The 21,056-nt window shown below is 39.3% G+C and overlaps 1 protein-coding gene across 3 annotated transcripts in view; it reads right to left on the minus strand.

Moving 5' to 3' along the window:
* Positions 1 to 822: 822 nt before the first annotated feature.
* Positions 823 to 21,056, minus strand: part of LOC102904434 (uncharacterized) — a 35,865-nt gene continuing 15,631 nt past the window's right edge. For all 3 annotated transcript variants that reach the window (XM_015991021.3, XM_076559056.1, XM_042267033.2), the window contains 3 exons: positions 5,653 to 5,779; positions 5,392 to 5,452; positions 823 to 3,609 (listed from right to left, as the gene is read on the minus strand). In XM_015991021.3, the coding sequence (XP_015846507.2) occupies positions 1,980 to 3,609; positions 5,392 to 5,452; positions 5,653 to 5,779 (1,818 nt within the window). In that variant the 3' untranslated portion in view covers positions 823 to 1,979. The remainder of the gene's footprint in view (positions 3,610 to 5,391; positions 5,453 to 5,652; positions 5,780 to 21,056) is intronic.

The following is a 21,056-nucleotide window of genomic DNA, read 5'->3' on the forward strand; positions in this document are numbered from 1 at the left end:
CCCCTTTTAGAGTTTAGATCAATTGGTTAGTGCATAATTAGGTGCTAAACATTTTGATTTTGCTAAAGCTGCAATGGAAATACCAATCACACCTCATGAGGCCAGAAGGAATTTGCAAATGAAGTCAACTTTATCATAGGCTATCTCAGCCCAAATGGAGAGAATTTAAGATTAGATTGATCAGTAAATTACTCACCCCATGCTTCAGGGTTATTTTCAGAAAATGGAGGATATGTATGTAAAGGAGGCTCCAGTAAAGTAGCTGAAGAAGTTGTCACCAACATACATGCAGGTGATGCCATTTTTACTTTTGATTTTTTCTGAACAAGGAAAATCACCTTTTTTTCTTTTTTACAAAATTTAAAGTTTGATCATAAAGTTTATATTCATTCAAGGAATTTTCTATTAGTCCTTCATGATTAATGTCCTCCTTATCTTCCTTAGTTTGATAATAGTCCATATTAATGACCAAAAGACCCAAAAATTGAGTAAAGGTCTTTTCCTTGTTTATATGTCTTTTCAATATTGTTTTGGGCTCTGTCCCACACTTCTAAAATTTCTCTTTTTGAAACCAGGAGTTATAATCACATTCAATTTGCAATACCTGTGCTCCTCCTTTCTTTAAAAACATGATGCACTACCAAAATAGAAAGCAAAGCCTCCCATGGTTCCTGCCCCATAATTTTCACTCACCTCCTTCTATGAGGGTCATCCACCTCTTAACTTGTAGCTGATTTGCGGTTTCTGTTCAAGTGCTACTTTTTACCACTCTATAGGTGGTGGGACCTGGAAGATTGGAGCCAAGAATTGTGGACTAAAGTCTCATACAATAGCCGACTTTATTCCATGCCCCAGAAAACTTATACTTTGCAGGTTATAAAGGTCATATGAGTAGAGTTCTCCTGAGTTCAAGCTGTATACAATGATTAAAAACAAGACACATGGGACAAAAACATGTTTTTCCATACAAGCATATAAAGGACAGTTCAAACATTTCACTGAATCACAACAGCAAACAATAATGAGTAATCTGAAGTCAACTCACACCTATCTGCTACACCTGGGAGGAGCACAAAAACACATTCCAAGGACAATAATTCCATGGTTTGAAGAAAATGAGGTCGTAAAGCCTTGTGTCTTGTTTGCTTAGAGTGTTAACATAAGCATTTAGAATTCTCAAATGACTCCTTTCCTAGATGGTGTTCTGACAATACACCAAAATTAAACTTATTTTATTTTAATTTTAAAAAAATATAACATATACATTAAGAAAGCTCTTTTAAAAATATGGAGTCATACAAACACACATATGTGCATGCATATACATCTGTATTTGCTCCACTTCCATACCTGGTGCCCAAGGAAGCCTGAAGAGTACATCAGATCTCCAGAACAAGGCTTTATAAGCTGTTCTGAGCCATTTGATGTGGGTACTAGGAATCAAACTGTCAACTTGATACACAAATATATCACAACAAAGCCTCAACTTTTCCTTTCTTATTCATTTACAAGACCTTACATTAAAAGAGAGACAGTTTATTAAAAATCACATAATTTCTACAAATTTAAAAATATTAAAATTTCTTTTTAAAAATGTCCAGTCTCACTGAAAACCCAAAATCTTTTTTAAAATTTTAAAGCTTTTCAACTATTGCTCATGTAAAAAAAAATCAAAATTAAATTAAATACTTTCTCCCTTCAAAAAGGAAGAAACAGGGCAGTCACAATCTGAAAAAAGTGAAAACAAACTCCCACAATATGAATAATACCACATTCAATGACAGAAATCCACTCAAAATCTTCTGGGCTTCTCCAAAGGGCTTGGGTCATTTTTTGGGCTGAGCCTTCTGCAGCATATACAGCTTCTCTTCTAAGTGCTGACTGGTTCCACTTCACCACTGTTGATGGTCTTGCTGGACACCACATGGTTCTAGAGTCTTTGCCTAGTATAAAAAGCTTTACCTCATTTATTCATGGATTTATTCTCTAGTATGTCTTCTTTCATGATTTTGCAGATGACTGTTACATGCAAAAGCTTTGCCACGTTTATTACATCTATGGGGTTTCTCTCTGGTATGATCTATTTCATGCATTTGAAGACTCTTGAGATGTGCAAAGGCTTTACCACATTTATTACATTCATAGGATTTCTCTCCAGTGTGACTTCTTTCATGTTTTTTACAATTACTGGAGTATGCAAAAACTTTACCACATTGGTTACATTCATAGGGTTTCTCTTCAGTATGAGTTCTTTCATGAGTGTGAAGATGATATTTATGTGCAAATGCTTTACCACATTGATGACATTCATAGGGTTTCTCTCCAGTATGACTTTTTTTATGCTGTTGAAGATTACTAAGATATGCAAAGGCTTTTCCACATTGTTTACATTCATAGGGTTTCTCTCCTGTATGACTTCTTTCATGTTGGTGAAGATTATTGCGGTATGCAAAGGCTTTATCACATTTATTACATACATAGGGTTTCTCTCCTGTATGCCTTCTTTCATGCCTTTGGAGATCACCACTACTTACAAAGGCTTTACCACATTGACTACATTCATAGGGCTTCACTCCAGTATGACTTCTTTTATGATGTTTAAGATTACTGGGATCTCCAAAGGCTTTACCACATTGATGACATTCATAGGGTTTCTCTCCAGTATGACTTCTTTTATGTTGTTTCAGATTACTAGGATCTGCAAAGGCTTTACCACATTGTTGACATTCGTAGGGTTTCTCTCCATTATGGCCTCTTTCATGACGGTGAAGACGACTTTTACGTGCAAAGGCTTTACCACATTGCTTACATTCATAAGGTTTCTCTCCAGTATGACTTTTTACATGCTTTTGAAGATCACCAGTACTTACAAAGGCTTTATCACATTGTTTACATTTATAAGGTTTCTCTCCAGTATGAATTCTTTCATGTATTTTAAGATGACTGGGACGTACAAAGGTTTTTCCACATTGATGACATTCATATTGTTTCTTTGTAGTATGAGTTTTAGGTACTTGTAGATGACTCTGACATTCAAAGGGTTTCTCGCCTTTATTATATTCAGAGGGTTTTATTTTTAAATGAGTTCTTTGGGGTAATTGTAAAGTAGAATGAAGTCTAAATGTTTTATCACATTGTTTACATTCACAGTGTGCCTCTTCATTATGGGTTCTTTTGTGTGTTTGATGATTCCTATGATGGTTAAAATCTTTAGTACATGGCTCTTGTTTATGGCATCCTTTTCCCATATGAATTTTTAAACATCTTTGAAGAGAACTGGAAGAACTCAGAGCTTTAAAACACTGATTGCATTCATAACATTTTCCTTTAGTGTGAGTCACACTGCATGTGCAACATGAACCAGGACAGGCAGAAGAATTTCCATATTCCTTGCACTTATAAGGCTTTTCTCCATGGTACTTATGTTGATGTATTCCCAATGAAGTTGGAGATCCAACTAACTGTACACTTGTATCAGGATTACCATGTCTTCCCATAGTGGGAACTACTACATATCTTCTAATGTTTCTGGGAGAAAGATAGATACATTTCTTCTTTCCATATCCCTTAGGGTCACATGGCTTATGTCCAGAGTGACAGATGATATACCTATTAAAGAAATAATAACAAGAGGTTTTCACATTGTATTCAAACAGTTTAACTTTTTGTTGATTATAGAGTTGTGGTATAGAGATTATGATCTCTCCACAATAATAACATTTTACTCTCATAAACTGCCCTTCTCACTACCATTAAGTCTCTTCAAGCATATGAATAACACTGGCTTAATTAAGGGACAATTTGCTTATAAAAGTTCTTGGCCATACTCTAATCCCATAATCAATCTGAATGCCTTTACATTACTTGAAGGGAATGAAACTAAATGGATATAGTTTGACAAGATGGATCTCAGGGAGATATGATTAATATGGTAACATCTTTTTTTTAAACCAAAATACTTAGGTTTATTGCCACAGGAGCACAAAAATCATATGCTTACATGTGACAAAAGTATTCATATAATATTTCAAATAGTGTCTAAAACTTAGCATTACAATCTCAGTAGCTAATATAAATTACTATATATTTTATGAAAACATTAACTCAAAAAAGTTAACATTGAGTTTTTCAACCACCTTTCATTTAGTTGGTTATTGAGTACACATGAAGGGAGCCAAAAATCTAAAAATGTAAATACCATTTGCTATCTATTTGCTCAATCTCCCATTTTATTCATGTTTTAAAAGCTGACTAAAATAATTGTTTTTGTATAAAGGTGCTATTAAACAAAAGTAGGGAGAGGAACTAACTAATACTGAACGTCTTAAGAGTGCTTCAGATCAATCCTAAATTGTGTCCCTCTCACTATTTGTTTACTAAGCTTACACTGAATGTAGCAAGACTAACATTTGTGATAATCTGCAGATACATATTTCTGAAGATATACAACATTTCAAATATATATATATATATATATATATATATATATATTTGTTTTGTAGATAGGGTTTCTCTGTGTGGCCCTGGCTATCCTAGAACTCACTCTGTAGACCAGGCTGGCCTCCAACTCAGAGATCAGCCTGCATGTCTCCCAAGTGCTAGGATTAAAATAGTGTGCCACCACAACCCCACTAAGACTGGAGATTTATTAGTGTTGAAGCTCTAAGGTTTTTTTTTTGTTTTGTTTTTTTGTTTTTTGTTTTTAAGATTTACTTTATTGGGGACTGGAGAGATAGCTCAGCAGTTAAGAGCACTGGCTGCTCTTCCAGAGGACCCGGATTCAATTCCCAGCACTTGCATGGCAACTCACAACTGTCTGTAACATCAGTTCCAGTTGATCTGACACCCTCATACCAATGTAAATTAAATAAATAAAGAATATTTACTTTATTATTTTATGTGTATGAGTGCCTTGCTTAAATGTACATTGTATGTGCACCACATGCATGCCTGGTGTTCTTGAAGGTCAGCAGAGGACTTCGTATCCACTGGGCCTGGAGTTACAGATGGTTGTAAGTTGCCATGCAGGTAGGTCAAGTTAAACCCAGGTCCTCTCACACAGGGAAAGGAGCAAATGATCAGGGAAGAGCCTTGCAACTTCTTTCACCACTGCTTGAGTTCCAAAGAGGCTGAGGTGACAACAATCACCGTTATCACTTCTCCCTCTCTAATATGGTGACATCTTTTAGGGAGTTGTTTCCTTGTCTTGTTTCATAGAGGAACACCTTGTAAACACAGATCAGGTACCTCAAATTGAGGTGCTTGATGTTGTAGGACTTTAATACTCATCACAAAGCTGTAATTATTTACACTGTTGATTGTCATTAAGTATCAAGGCACATTAAAATTTCTTCAGAGGCATAAATATATCAGTTTTCACATAAAAATTACCTTCCATGTCTTCTAGAACTTTGACAATGTTCTTCAATATTCTGGTCTTCCCATTTGTAGCCTAAAATATAGTAACAGAATTGTATGACACATTATTTGAATTTATGCAACATTTCAGTTATCTTCAATCATCCTTAGAACCATGCCTGATTTATTTACTACATTCTTCCTCTTTTACAGTCAAAATCATAGTGGAACATTAATCTTGAAGAAAGGCTTGTACCCTTAAGTTAAAAAGTGTCAGAAAGCTCACATTCTCACCTATATCAGTGAGGTTCTGGTAGGTTTCAAACATCACATCTTTGTAGAGTCTCTTCTGGGAAGGATCCAGCAAAGCCCACTCTTCTTGGGTGAAGTTCACATGCACATCTTCATAGGTCACTGCATCCTAAAGTATCCCACACACATATGTAATAGAAATGGTGAGACTGAATGCATAGAAAATGTATACTTCATTGAGAATATTTATATAACTCTGTGTGCTCAACAAATTTATTTCAAATCACAAAATTTCAAATGCAATCACCAAGTCATTTTAGATGGAAATTGAAAAGAAGGGTTATGAGTCTCATTTCTGGGCCCTCTGAATAGTATATGGCATTGTAAGAGAAATGTTGACTTGCATATATAGCAGGACATGCATGTGGTGGTATTGTGTTCCCCAAAATATTGTGCACCCTAATAAACTTATCTGGGGTCAGAGGACAGAACAGCCACTAGATACAGAGGCTTGAAAATGATGGCACTCACGCCTTTAATCCTAGCATTCCAGAGGTGGAAATCCGTCTGGATCTCTATGAGTTCAAGGCCACATTGGAAACAGTCAGGCATGGTGACACACATCTTTAATCCCAGAAAGTGAGCCTTTAATCCCAGGAAGTGATGGCAGAATGCAAAAAAAGTATATAAGGTGTGAAAAACAGGCACTAAGCTGGTTAAGCTTTAGGCTTTTGAGAAGCAGTTCAGCTGAGACCCATTCTGGATGAGGACTCAGAGGCTTCCAGTCGGAGGAAACAGGATCAGCTGAGGAATTGGTGAGGTGAGGTGGCTGTGGCTTGTTCTGCTTTTCTGATCTGGCAGAGTTCACCCCAATACCTGGCTCCAGGTTTGATTTTATTAATAAGACCATTTAAGATTCCTGCTACATATGCAAGCTGAGCAACAGTATTATATAAACATTTGTAAAAATTGTATCAGAATTACTGACATCAAAAACAGTTGGACAATTGTGAGTGGTACAATCCCTGGGCTAGTGGTCCTAGTTTCTATAGGAAAGCAGGTTGAGCAATCGATGACGAGCAAGTCAGTGAGCAGCACCCCTCCATGGCTTCTGCATTAGCTCCTGTCTCCAAGTTCCTTCACTGCTTGAGTTTCTACCCTTAGTGCTTCTGATGATGAACTATTAAATAAAACTATGAGTGAAATAACACCCCCCCAAAACATGGACAAGATGGGCAGATGGTGTACAACTTTAGTCTCAAAACTCAGGAAGTAGACACAAGTGAATCTCTGTATTAACGCCATGAATGCATGCTATCCTAGTGGGAAAAAAATGATACTTTCTGCCAAAGTTTAAAAGTTAACAAGTGGGTAAAGTTCAGCACAAAAGCAAAGGCGTCACATGTATGAAAAGCTCATTCTATCAGCCAAAATATAAAAAATAAAAATATCAGTGCAGAAAAATGGCTTATCAAGGAAAAGCAGTTGCTTCTATTTTATTTTATATTATTTAATGTTGGAGTCTGTAATGGTGGTAATGGTGTGGCTGTATGAGAAGAAAGGAGACTGCTCAATTTCATCTCTGTGGTCAGAGTACAAACATTCTGAATAGACCCCTCATGCTAAAGGTTCCATGTGCACCCTGATGAAACCACAAACCAGAGACAGTCTCAAATACATCTTCTTACTTAGAAGATTTTTCATTCAACCCACATTTTCATGCAGGTCATAAGCTCACACTCAACCCATAATGCAAAATCCATTTAGTCTAACCCCAAAGATCCCCATATTTTGTAACAGTCCCAACACTTCTCAAATGTAAAAGTTTTCATCTGACACTCTAGGCAGTCTCTTGACTGTGGCATCCTATAAAGCTAAAAAATAAATTATATCTAAGCAACACACAAAGGTAAAAAATACACATTTATATTTCAAAGAAGTAGGAATGATTGTACCAAGGCAAAACTGAAAACCTGCTGGGCAAACACCAAATCCTGTAGCTCTGAATCAGACATCTGGAGCTTCAGTTTCAAAGGGCTTAGATGGCTCTTTCTCTCTGCAACTTTTCACACATCCTGCTCTCTCTTTTTGTCTCCTTCAACTCCCTACATGCTCTCTCTTTTTGTCTCCTTCAACTCCCTACATGTAGCTATTCATGGTCGGTGCCTCAAAGCTTGTGCATTTCAACCTTTAGTGGTCTATAAATGCAATCTAGGCTTCATTGTCACACCTTCATAAAATGAACTATCACAGTCTCCTCACAGGGACCTTGACTTTGTCAAACAGATGGCTGTAACAGTGCTGAACTGAAAGCACAGAGGAAGATTCCATGACTTTGAAATGTTACATCTTTCTTCTTTCAAAAAAAGCGGGACACATAGATGATATGTCTACAAGGGGTTCTAGCTTTGGATTGACGATGCTGCATTAGAACAGATCAGCAGCAAGTTCTGTATGAAGTTGGTTTCTGGGCATAGGAATCTTGTTGCCTTTTCCTTTCCTTCCCAATTTAAATGCTGGCTGGCTGAGAAGAAACCCTGCAACATCTTTTCTTTTGTTCTTTATTTTCATCATGAGGTAGAAAGTATACTACCACAAGCATTCCATTTGACAAGTCATGTCATCTCTTCATTTGGGTCTACTTGACAGGTGAATATTAATGGCTTCCACTGGTTTTCCTTCTGGTCAGTGCCCAGCCTCCCATGATTTGTGCCCATCCTACCAAGGGCATGCTCCAGTGGAGCAAAGGGTTAGTGCATGGTACTCCTATCACATCTTTTCTATATTACCAAAGAAGAGCAGGTGCTTTTTCTTTAATGGCCCTGTTTCAGCACATGACTGCCACTTGAAACTCTGTAGTGCTGTTTTTCTTTCCAAACCACACAGGTTTCATTAATTTCTGCCCCTACTGTTGCTCTTTTACTCTTTGGGTCAGCATGAGTCATCAGTTATAACCAAGCAACAGACTACATGTTTTTCCAAGACTGTCCATAACTCTTTAATTTAGCCTTACTCATTTTCACAGAACACAGGAAGAATACATACATACAATATGCCAAAATAGTACCAAAAAAAATCTGTCTTAGTTACTGTTCTGCTGCTGTGAAAAAAACACTATGAACAAGGTGACTGTTATAATTCCAGGTTTTAATTTGGAGATTGATTATACAGAGGATTAGTCCATTATCATCATGAATGGAAACATCAAGGTAGGCAAGCATGGGGCTCAGACTAACATCCTGATACATACGTAGGAGGCAGAAAGAAACACTCTTTTTGGCTTGGGCTTTTGAAACCTCAAAGCCCACATATACTTTAACAAACAAGATACACCTATATCCACAAGGGCATACTTCTTAATTTTACACAATTATTTCCACTAATTGGAGACCAAGTATTAAAAGACAGGAGCCTAAGGCTTGAGCAATATAAACCATGAAAGAAATATAACCTAAGTAGAAACAGCACTAGAGGAAAAGAGTGAAAGAAATTGAGGAAAAACAGGGAGTAAGAACAAGGAGAGAGAAGAAGGGAGAAGGAAGGAGAGAGAAACAAAAGGAAGAAAGTATTCATCTCAAAAGGGGGGAGCCAGTACTTCTTGAGGGGTTATAGGCCTTCTCAATATAACCTTCCCTACTCTATCTAAGAAGGGACTAATCAATATGAGATTTCAAAACTTCCTAAGTCCCTGTTTTCTCTCTCATTGCATGGCTTTATCGTGTGTTTCTGTCCCTATCTAATTCTCTCTGGTAGAAGGTCTGGTAGAAGCAATGAAGGCAATCTTTTGGTGTCCTTCAGTGTGACTGTTGTAGATGACTCTAACTGGAGGGTGCATTTCTAACTGTGCAGATGTGCCACCCAAGGCTGCTAAGGTATTAAATTCAATTTAATTACTTTAGCAAGTTGGATTCTGAAGGTCTTAAATTGTAGCCAACATGGGGAGCCACAAATTTGTCTGATCACAATCCAGACCATATTCAAATCTGTCTAATCACAAGCTGGATCACACTCAACTGGGATAAAATGGGGCCAAGAAACATCTTGTATCTGGGGCCTGAAGAGAAGGTGAAAGACCTGGATGACAATGTTTGGCTTCCACAGTTATAATGTGTATGCAAAGACACACAGATGGACTCAACTGTCTCTGCTTGAGGCCATGCAACTTGTTCCTCTATTCCTTTGATTTTGGGGACCTATCTGCCTAGTCCATATGCACCATCTCCTCCTATATTCATGCTAATCTAATTAAAGTGCCTTTTTAAAGAAATGGTGTAACAGTGCACATGCACATTGAATCTTTGAGAAATATGGATCCCACTGGGACTTGTGACTGATGGAAGATGGGCTTACCTTAGCAGGGAGCTGGACTAACCTTGAGTAGAAAGGAACCCTGTGGTTTGGTGCTATCTTGGCTATTATGCCAATTATGGAAATTCAGAATTTGAGGTATAGATTTAACACAAGTCCAATAAAAAGTCTAATAATTTATGCCATCAGCAACAGAAAAGTGATGGCAAAAGGTCATCATGAATGAAAAATGATCAACATAAGATAGAATAAACAACACACACAGTGACATCATCTGACTTCAAACTTTGAACAAAACTACCATAAAGATTGTATTGTCTGGGAAAGAATAAGGAGATCAACAGAACATGAGGGCAAACAGACATAAGAACACAATTAAAATATAGTCAGTTTTGAAAAATGAGACCAGGAAGTACATTAAGTATGGCTTTACTAACAGATGACTGGAACACTGTGGCATTACATGCAAATATATTAGTAACATCAATGTTACCATCTGGACAAAATAACTCCAAAGGGATCCTACAATTGCTTGTTAAGTGGCAAGTACAGAAGAAGTTTGAGAAGATACTAGAGAAAACTATGACTCTAAAAATTAGTAAATCTGCTTTCCATGGAGACTGTAAAAGCAGCTGAGGTGTACTCACTACATTGTAAAGTCAACAATAAGTATGTTTCCACACAAGGGCTCCTCTTCCCCATGCACAGGAAGAAAGTGAAGACAGGAACTCAAACAGGGCAGGATCCTGGAGACAGGATCTGATGCACAGGCCACAGAAGGTACTGCTTACTGGCTTACACTTCATTGCTTGCTCAGCCCGCTTTCTTATAGAATCCAGGACCACCAGCCCAAGGATGGCACCACCCACAATGTGCTGGGCCCTCCCCATCAATGACTAATTAAGAAAATGCCCTGTAGGCTTGCCTTCAGCTAGATGTTATAGAGGTATTATCTCAGTTGAGGCTCCCTCTTTTCAGATGACTGTAGCTTTTGTCAAGTTGACATAAAGCTCTCTAGCACACTGATTCACCTTAACTGGATTAAATGGAAACCTGGATTAGTGACTTCTTAAGTGGGAAGAACAGAAAGAAGCTGCTGTAGGGTAAAGGGCCAGCCAAAGAAACCCACCCTGGCCCTGAAACCAGAGCTAATGAAAGAAACCCACCCTGGCCCTGCAACTAGAGCCAGTGAAAGACACTTTAGCCCTGAACCCAGAACCTAAGAAACACACCCTGACCCTGAAACCAGAGGCAAAGAAACACACTTTGGCCCTAGAACCAGAGTCAGTGAAAGAAATATGTTCTGGCCCTGAAACTAGAGCCAAAAAGCTAAAAAGGACCAGTGAAAGGAATATAGTTTGGCCATGAAACTGGAGCCAACTCTGCCCCTGACCAAAAACAAAACAAAACAAACAAACAAACAAAAAACAAAACAAACAAACAACAACAACAACAAAAAAAAAAACGATCAATACCTGAGCAGGAAAGCCAACCAATTCCTGAGCATGAATTCTAGCACCTTGGTCCTGAACCCAGAGCCAGTGAAAGAAACACTTTAGCCCTGAACCCAAAGCCAAAGAAACACACTTTTGCCCTAGAACCAGAGCCAGTGAATATGCCCTGGCTCTGAAATTAGAGCCAAAAAAGCTTAAAAGGACCAGTGAAAGAAATACAGTTTGGCCCTGAAACCAGAGACAACTTTGCCCCTGTCCAACAGAACCAATAAATCCCTGAGCAGAAAATTTTCTCCCTGGAGAAACTCGTCCCCTAAGAATCCTGATATAAGCCCCTCTGCTTGTTCAATTGTTAGCTGTCCTTTCCTATGCTGGCAGAGGCAGCTACTCTCCTGGACTCCTCCTTCCCAAATAAATCTTTCATGAAGGAGTTTTGGGTGAAGATCTTTTGCCAGTGTAAAGCAGAAGAACCTTTGCTGAGATGTTCCCTTAGTGGGGCTGAGCAGAAAAAATGTAACAACTTTGTGTCAGAGCCATAGGAGATTGCTATATTTCTGCTGGGGTTTCCCCTTTAATAGAGTGAAGCAGAAGGAGGAACATTTTGGGCCAGAGATGAGAAGAAACAGCGCTCTGCTAGGAAGCCCCCTTAAGAGGGGGTGTGGAACAAAGCTCAGCTGTAATGGCTCTCTCTAGGAGAGGAGCAGAGTTGTTACTTCCTATGGGGAGACCATCCCCCACTGCACCCTAGCTTCAGGTATAGCCTGACTTCCTAATAAGTCGGGATACCTTTCCCTCTAGAGCTGTCCTATTGCAACTTCAAGTACAGTTTGACTTCCCCAAAAGTGTGGATATCTTTCTCTTCAGAGCTGTAACACTCACATTTTGGTGCCGAAACCCAGGATAGACTCCCTTGGTGCCTGTGCTCTCCCCTTATGGTCTGAGCCACACTAAGACTCTATCCTTCTTCTCCTGTCCATCTGCAACAGACCAAACTTCCAGCTCACTGATCGCTCAGCATTCCATCCAACAGTGGCAATTAGGTGAGTTCCCCTTTTGGTCAGTGTAAACATTTCCCTGGGTCAGTGGAAGTGACTATTGAGGGTTCAGCACCCCTCTAGTACACTTGGAAGGGGAAGTACCCCCAGGAATGGTCTCTAAGGCTATAGCTGGCTCTCTTCAGCTACACCCCACCATCCTTGGAGCAGCAATCAGGCAGTTTCTTTAGGCCAAATTGGGTTATAACATTCCCTTCTGTCCTCTCCTGTCTTCCCTTGGAGCTGCCCATAATTCCACAACTTCTCTAGGCCCTCATGCCTTTTGTGGCTCCTTTTCCAGCCCTTTCCTCTAGATGAGACCTTCCCCCAGAGCTCCATTTTCTCTTGCCTTCTCTCCTCTGTGGAAGCCCTGGTACCAGGTACTCGAGACTCTCCACTGGCTTAGCCAGGCTATGCTTGACCCCCATTGAGTTGAGTGACAACCCTCTGAATGGCTTGGATCTCATTTGGTTGTCCCTGAGTCCAGGGGACATCTACAACTGCAGGTTGCAATGACCTTCTCCTTCACCTTTCTCATCAATGGGAACTCAGCATTCCATACCCTCCCACTCCCCCTTGTGATGCCTACTAGAAAATCTAAAGCCTTTACACCTCACACCCAATTTGAAAGGCCCAAAACTTGTATGCCTTTGCAATAACATTTGGCCTCAAATCCCTTAGTTAACCAATCTAAATGGCCACATAACAGCACACTAGATCCCAATATTATTTGGTACCTTTACGACTACTGTGAGCTATTGGGGAAATGGAAAGAGACCCTCATGTTAAAGCTTTCTCTTACTTTCACTCCAAGCCTCTCTGTGCCTCCTGTTCCCCCACCCAGCTCCTGCTAGCTATGAAGTCAGAATAAGATGAATATATTACCTTTGATCGAGCTAATGAGCCTCCCATTTATAGACCAAGCTCACAGCTCCCTTTCCTCTAGTCCCTTTAGTTTCCCTTTCTCCCTCCTTAGTGACAGGTCACCCACCAGGTCAACTCTCACTGCCACCCACTTTCAACCCACCAACAGCCCCTAGTCCTCCTGCTACTCATTCCCACTCTTCTATGGGACGTTCTGTACCTCCCTGATCAAAACCAGCCCCAGTTCTCCTTTATGAGAGGCTGCTGGGGTGGATGGTTTAGTCAAGGTAAATGTCCCCTTCTTGTTATCTGAATTCTCCCAAGTAGAAAAAAGATTAGAGTCCCATACTGCCAATTCTTTCACTTTTATTAAAGAATTCCAGTACATTGTCCAATTCTATGACCTTACCCTTTATGATATTTATATGATTCTTGCAAAAAATCTCCTCCCAGAAGAGCATAGATGAGTCCGGGATCAGGCTAGGGCCTATGTAGATGAATTCCAAATGGATAACACCTACCTAGTGGGGGTTATGACATTCTCTGATCAGGACCCTCTTAACATTTCAAATCTTCTCCCCCCAACCAATCCTAAATACTCCCTACCTCACTCATTAATCGAGATCCTAGAAGAGTTATTACTATATCCTATACATATGCAGGAAGAAGCACTACCTCAGGCCACTTACACATGGAACACAGATGGCCGCTTCTTCATATATGAAGGAGTATGTAAAGCAGAATATGCTATTTTCTCAGACACCATAGTGGTTGAAGCATGGGCCCTCTGAGCCCACAACAAAAATCAGCAGGCTGAATTAATAGCTGTAACCCGTGCCTATCAATTAGCAAAGGGACAATCCCCAAACCCATGTAAAGACTCCAAGTATGCTTTCCAGATTCTCTTGTCACATGCAGCTATCTGAAAAGGATGGGGGCTATTAACAACAAAAGGAGGACCCATAACCAATTCAGACCTAATTATGGCCCTATTAGAAGCCTCTCATATTCCCACAACCATAGGAATTGTCTACTGCCAATCACACCAAACAAACAATTTCATCATTTCCAAGGGAAAAAAAACAAGCTGGTGAGGCAGCTAGAGCTGTAGCTCTTGGAAGCCTGGGTCCCTTTCACATACCATGAGGTATTTTCATCTTACAACCCACTGCTATGGGGTGGTCTTTCTGTTATGAATATGTGTTGCTCCCATTGGTTAATAAATAAAGCTGCTTTGGCCTATGGTAAGACAGGTTATAGCCAGGCAGGAAATCCAAGCAAAGATATAGAGAGAAGAAGGGCAAAGTCAGAGCAGATGTCAACCCACCACCCAAGGGGCAACATGCCAGCAAACTGGTAATGCCATAGCCACATGACAAAAAGAGATTAATACAACTGGATTAATTTAAGAGATAATAGCTATCTAGCAAGAAGCCTGAGCCATAGACCAAATAGTTTGTAATTAATATTAAGCCTCTGACTGGTTATTCAAGTACTGGTGGGCAGGAAAGATTTATTTAGCCACAACCCACCTCTTCATTATCATCATCAGATACTCAACAAATTTTGTCCTATTTACATCAGATCTTTCACTCCAATAGCTTGGCTTTGTCACACTTTATCAAAACTTATCTACAGCCTACCTCTAGGATCTGTCTTTTCTAAAGACTATCATGGCTTCTTGTAAAAGTTGTCAAACCTCTAATCTAACCTCTGGGCATCTGAGTCCCCTTTTCCTCACTCACCAAGCCAGGGGATCCCTCCCTGGATCAGAATGGCAGCTCAGTTTCAGATACCTTTAATTCATTGTAGACACATTCAAAGGATGGATAGAAGCTTTCCTACAACTAATAAAAGATCACAGACAGTTTCTAATCTCCTTTTCAGGGAAATCATTCCCTGTTTTGGAGTCCCAACTTACCTTCAATGAAATAATGACCCCGAATTTACTTCTCAAGTCTCTTAAACTCTAGCCAAAGACCTTAACATCCCATGGTGCTTCCACATCCCCTGCCATTCTGTCTTTAGGCAAAGTCAAATGAACCATTTTTCCCTCCAAAATATTATCAAATTCTCCCAATAACTCCATACTGATTGGATAAAATAGCTACCATTGGTTCTCCTTCAATTAAGAGCCCTTCCAAAGAAATCCTTCATAATTGCCTCCTTCAAGCTCATGTATAGATTATGCCTCCTGATCTCACATCTCATCTGTTATCTCTCCCTGATCATCTCTTTACCCCTTTGTTACACTATCTTTGCACTCTTCTTTGGAACTTCACCAACCATCATTTGCTTCAGTCTGTCCTAGATCCTCTTCCCTCTTGAATCAACATTGGGAATTTAGTTCTCCTCTCTCCTCCAGGTCACGATCCTCCTTCTCTTGCTCCAAAATGGAGAGACCTATTCAGGGTAATCCTTACTACCCCAACTGCTGCTAAGGTTAAGGGCTTCCTTCACTGGATTCATCTTTCCTATCTCAAACTTTTTAAACCACTAACTCAAGATAATCTTTCTCCTTACATTTTGACCCCAACAAGACTGCTCTCTTGCCGGGCATTGGTGGTGCATGCCTTTAATCCCAGCACTTGGGAGGCAGAGCCAGGAGGATCTCTGTGAGTTCAAGGCCAGCCCGGGCTACCAAGTGAGCTCCAGGAAAGGCACAAAGCTACACAGAGAAACCCTGTCTCGAAAAAAACAAACAAACAAACAAACAAACAAACAAACAAACAAAGACCGCTCTCTTAAGTTTCAGAAGATACTAAAATCAAACAGGCTGCCTCCAGTCTCAGAAGAATGAGGCCTCACACATCCATAAAAATTCAAGCCCAACCCTATTGGGTCATGCCCTACCTCTTCTCACTCTATTTCTTTCTACTCACCCCTACCACTAGCGAACTCTACATATGGAAATTTGACATTCAGGAAACATATACACAACAGTTCAACCAGACCACTCATGTTATAGGGTTTCAAGACTGCACACCAGTTCTGAATGTGCATCATGTCTTTGGCCAGTGCCAACAGTAACCTTTAGTTTGATTATAGAGGAAGCAAGCAATCTCTGTCTTTTATGAAGAATGGGGAATTTTTTATATTCTGATTAAGGATCCATGGCACCCTAGATGGGAAATGGGAGTCATTGGAAAGCTCTACAATTGCACTTATCACAGCCACCCATCAGGTACACTCAAAATATAGAGGGTACACATCCCACACTCTTAACTTTAGGTACAGACATAGTAGAAGTGATCCAAAGCTCCTCAAATGTTCTTATATCCTCAATGTCACCTTTTTTGATGATATTGACCCCACCTCCCTGTCATGCCTTCTGTTTCAGACCTTAACTACTTCGTATCAGCTATTAAATAATGCTCAGCCTGACCTCTTTGGAAAATGCTGGCTGTATGTCTTTCCAGGATCAAACTCTCATCCACCTTTTGTGGCCTCACCCATTATCCTATTAGATTCTCTTACTTTACCACTTGTTAATTGCTCCAAGCCAAATGTCACTACCACCCCTTATCTCTCTCACATTCCTCTCCTCTCCTCTCCTCTCCTCTCCTCTCCTCTCCTCTCCTCTCCTCTCCTCTCCTCTCCTCTCCTCTTCTCTCCTCTGCTTACAGACTGCTTTAACTTCTCAGGAACACACCTTGTGGGCACCCTGGATTCTGCAGACTGCAATAATACCATTACCCTTGGTACTATCATGCAGGCCCTATATTCAAACATTCACAGTGCCTCTATACTCTGTGGTACTCAAGTTTATCACTGTTTACCTGCTAGGTGATCTGAGATTTGGGCCCTGGTATTCCTGTTTCCTAACTTAGGAGTGGTATCAGGTGAAAAACCCTTGCCAATTCCCTTCACCAAATTCATAGCAGCATGGCATGACAAACAAGCAATCCAAGTAATACCTTTTCTAGCAGTCCTGGGCATAACTGCAGGTGTAGTCACTGGAACAGCAGGATTAATTCCCCAGCTATTTACCACTGGTTTTTCTCACAGTTCATCTAAGATTTCCAACCAGTAGCTCAGACTATCCTTACCTGTCAGGGACAAATAAACTCACTGGCCAACATACTACTACAAAATTGAAGAGGATTACATTTATTAACAGTAGAGAGAGATAGTCTTTGTCTCTTTCTTGGTGAATAATGTTTCTGTGTCAACCAATCAGGTGTAGTAAAAGATAAGATCCAACAACTCCAAATGGATCTTCAAAAACAGAAACAGCTTGATACCTCTGGCCAGTGGAACAGTGATAGTCAGATATGGAACTGGATGCTATCCTTCTTAAACCCTGTTCTCTTCTTTTTCTTAGTCCTACTAACTGTGCCCTGCTTTATAAACCTCTTGTCTGGATTTCTTCAACAAGAGATCCAAAAGATTTCTAACCAGATTTTTAACCAGTTACTATTACAGGATTACCAGCCCCTAGCTGATGGAGTCTGCAAGATTATGCAGTACATTACAGCTGATATTTAGAAGATCAACCCATCAGAAACGTACATATCTGATGGAGGACAAAACTCATAAGCAGGACAATGAGGATTACTGCCTTTTGAACAGATGGCTGCTTTTTACTGTAAATTTCTCATTTTATGCCATGGCCCTCAGCACTGTAACAGCTTTGGAGTTTATCCCACAACCTTAGCAGTATATTCCTCATTTGTCAGGCAGAATTATTTCTGTGCACTAATAGAAGGATGACTTCTACCCACACCATATAATTCTGGTGAGAAAAATAAGTCACATGATCAAATCTTTGTTCTTCATTCCAATAAAAACTTAAGAGGTCTGTTCTCCATAATTATCTTTATGGCAGGACAATTTGGCCAAATGTGGTATTTATGCAAAAAGATCACAAACAGGACTTTCACAGATAGGCTCAAGGACAAAATTTCAGCATCTATTGAATCAAAGCCCCATTTGAGATAATTATAATAGAGTTGCCCTGAAAGTACCCCACTTGCAGAAATGGGAAGTGCAATTCAGCTATTCCTGCTTTGACCTCAGAAGGCTATTAACACTTTTTGCCTCAGTTTATTGATGCAAGATTTTAGCTTAGGAGTCTAACTGTTTATATTTTAGCCCTGAGATCTGTGTGATTAACAGATAGAGGTCATTAACTGATAGACCAGCTCTGGAGAGAGCTAAGTTTCTCACACAGTCACCATAGAAATGAAAGCCACAGATGGACAGAGTGGCTGGGAGGTGTTAAGTTCCAGATTTTGTACAAAATATTTATAGGCCCTCTCTTTGTCTAGCCACTTAGGGTAAAAGTTTTTTTTTTTTTTTAGATCTGAAAGGTTCTTTACTGCCAGTTAACACTTGGCAAAATATGCTGATGTGGATCAAATGCTGCACACTTCCCCCACGGTTTATGCAGGTTGCCATGGTTACACTGACACTGCTGTATTCCCAGCATGTGGTAAGACGAGCAGCGTCTATTGTATTTTTCCTCTTTCACATTTTATCAATCACAGACTTTTAGCTTAGATATTTAGTCACATTTAGGAATGTAAAATAGTATACAAATTCCCTTTTCCCTTCTCAGATTTCTCTATTGGTTAGTTTCTCCTCTTTGTGACCTCTTCCCCTTTAAGAGTTAGCTGGAACTTCTTACAGCCAAACCTGCCAGAGCCACAACAAATAGCTCACAAGTTATTGCTTTGCATTACTCTAATCTGTTTTATGACCCATCAGGGGAAAAAGCATTGTAACCTTGTTATTGCCAAAGAATTGGTGTTGTGTGTGTATATAAACTGGAAACATTTGAAACTAGAGGCAGAACAATAAAGAGAAATCACTGGAACAGCATGCTTGTGAGTTTTTCCATAAACCCTCAGATTAGAAATATCCTAAGTTCCTTTCACTTTGCTGTAGCTTCTGATCTGAACCCTGGAGGTGGCCTTGCAGAGCTACACTCCATGGCCACCTGAGCCAGAAACCTGTAGCACCTGGATACATCCTGAGTTGAAGATCAAATTTGTCTCAAGAACCTCGATGTACCAATGTGGTACAAACTCTAATTGTTCTTAATAATAAAAACCTAGAGTCAGATATTGTGGTAAATGCTGAAAGATCAAAGAAGTAAAGGAACAACCACAGACATCTCTTACCTCTCCAACTCCTCAGACCAAAAAGGTCTCCACCCACCTTATATCCCATTCTCTACCCAGCCATATCACTTGCTGTCTCCTGTCTATACAGACCTCCAGACATCTATGGTTAACTAATGGCTAGCTCCACCCTCTGATCTTCAGGAAAGCTTTGTTAGAGCATAAACAAAATATCACCACATTTGTCCCTTTTGTCTAAAAAAAAAGTTATAAGAAAAACTATACACAATGATTACAATAACTATATACAATATATATAGTCAAGAATTACATTAACAAAATCTAGTCCATAAACATTTGACAAATTCAGAGAAAATACTTCATTATCTATTCTATCTTAGTGATTCCAAAAGGTTGTACCTATTTCACTTTCTATTCTAACTGGCATTACCAAAACTAATTTTTAATGTCTCTCAATGCTATACACTTTACACCTCTTTAGTGAGTTTCTTTTTGGAATTTATTAACAAGGAAAACTCTGTCTAGTCCCCAACTCCATCAAATATCTGAGAAGGAAATAATATTACCCAAGTAAACAGGAAATAGAAGCAAGCAACTTCCAAAAAATGTGAGAAATGACAGAAACAGTTGGCTGCATGGACAGTCACCCAAGGTTACTCTGCAACATTGGGGCATTCATCGTTGGCCTACAAACCTATATATCTGATAAACTTTTCTGTGAAGCAGGATATTCTGAAGGGCTGTCCTACCTTGTCTTGGCAAAGTTCAGCAGTCACTTTCTTTTGTGTCCTGCTTGTCCAATTTGGACAGCATACTGTCAGGAGTTGAGACAAGGGCATTTTTTTTGCCAGTGGCTAACTTTTGTTAAATTGTTTTGTAAAATTTGTTAAAAAAGTAAATTCTGTATGGAGTTTCTTTGATGCCTATCATCTTCTGTAAAGTAGATTGGTGCTGCCAGAAGACATGTCTCATTATAATGAAAAAAATTAATCTATGTTACTAAAGCATCTTAAATCCTATATTCTGTAGCTCTTTGAAGTATTTGAAGATGACCTATTTGTCTAAAATATATCTGTTTGGGGGGCTGGAGAGATAGCTCAGAGGTTAAGAGCCCTAGCTGCTCTTCCAGAGGTCCTGAGTTCAATTCCAGCAACCATATGGTGGCTCACAACTATCCATAATGAGATCTGGTGCTCTCTTCTGGTCTGCAGGTATATATGCAGACAGAAAACTGTATACATAATAAATAAATAAATCCTTTAAAAAATATATCTGTTTGACCTTGAAAATACAGTTAACATGCTTACAAGTTCTTGTAATAACTACTTACTTGCATTTCTTTGCATCCTAATTAGTTGGTATTAATAACTTTCAAGGACTAGAAATTTGCATTACATTGTTAAATGAGTTGTATAGGTACAATACCTTGAACAAGATGTATGTACTGTATGTTCTGACAAAAATAACCCCAAATTTGTGTCAATATATAAAGATTCATATCAATGCAAAATATTTAAAACAAGCAGCTGCTTTTTAAAAGTAGATTCAATAATCTACCCTTTTATCCTGTCATATCTACATTCCCCTTTTTTCTTTCCAAAGCAGATTCAATTGCCTACCCATTTATCCCATCATTACTATATCCCCTTTCTCTTTTTTCCCTTTTTGTTTTCAAAACAAGAACCCTGAATCTAATCTCC

This window comes from Peromyscus maniculatus, chromosome 22 (genome assembly GCF_049852395.1).
Source record: "Peromyscus maniculatus bairdii isolate BWxNUB_F1_BW_parent chromosome 22, HU_Pman_BW_mat_3.1, whole genome shotgun sequence".
In the NCBI taxonomy this organism is placed as follows: Eukaryota; Metazoa; Chordata; class Mammalia; order Rodentia; family Cricetidae; genus Peromyscus; species Peromyscus maniculatus.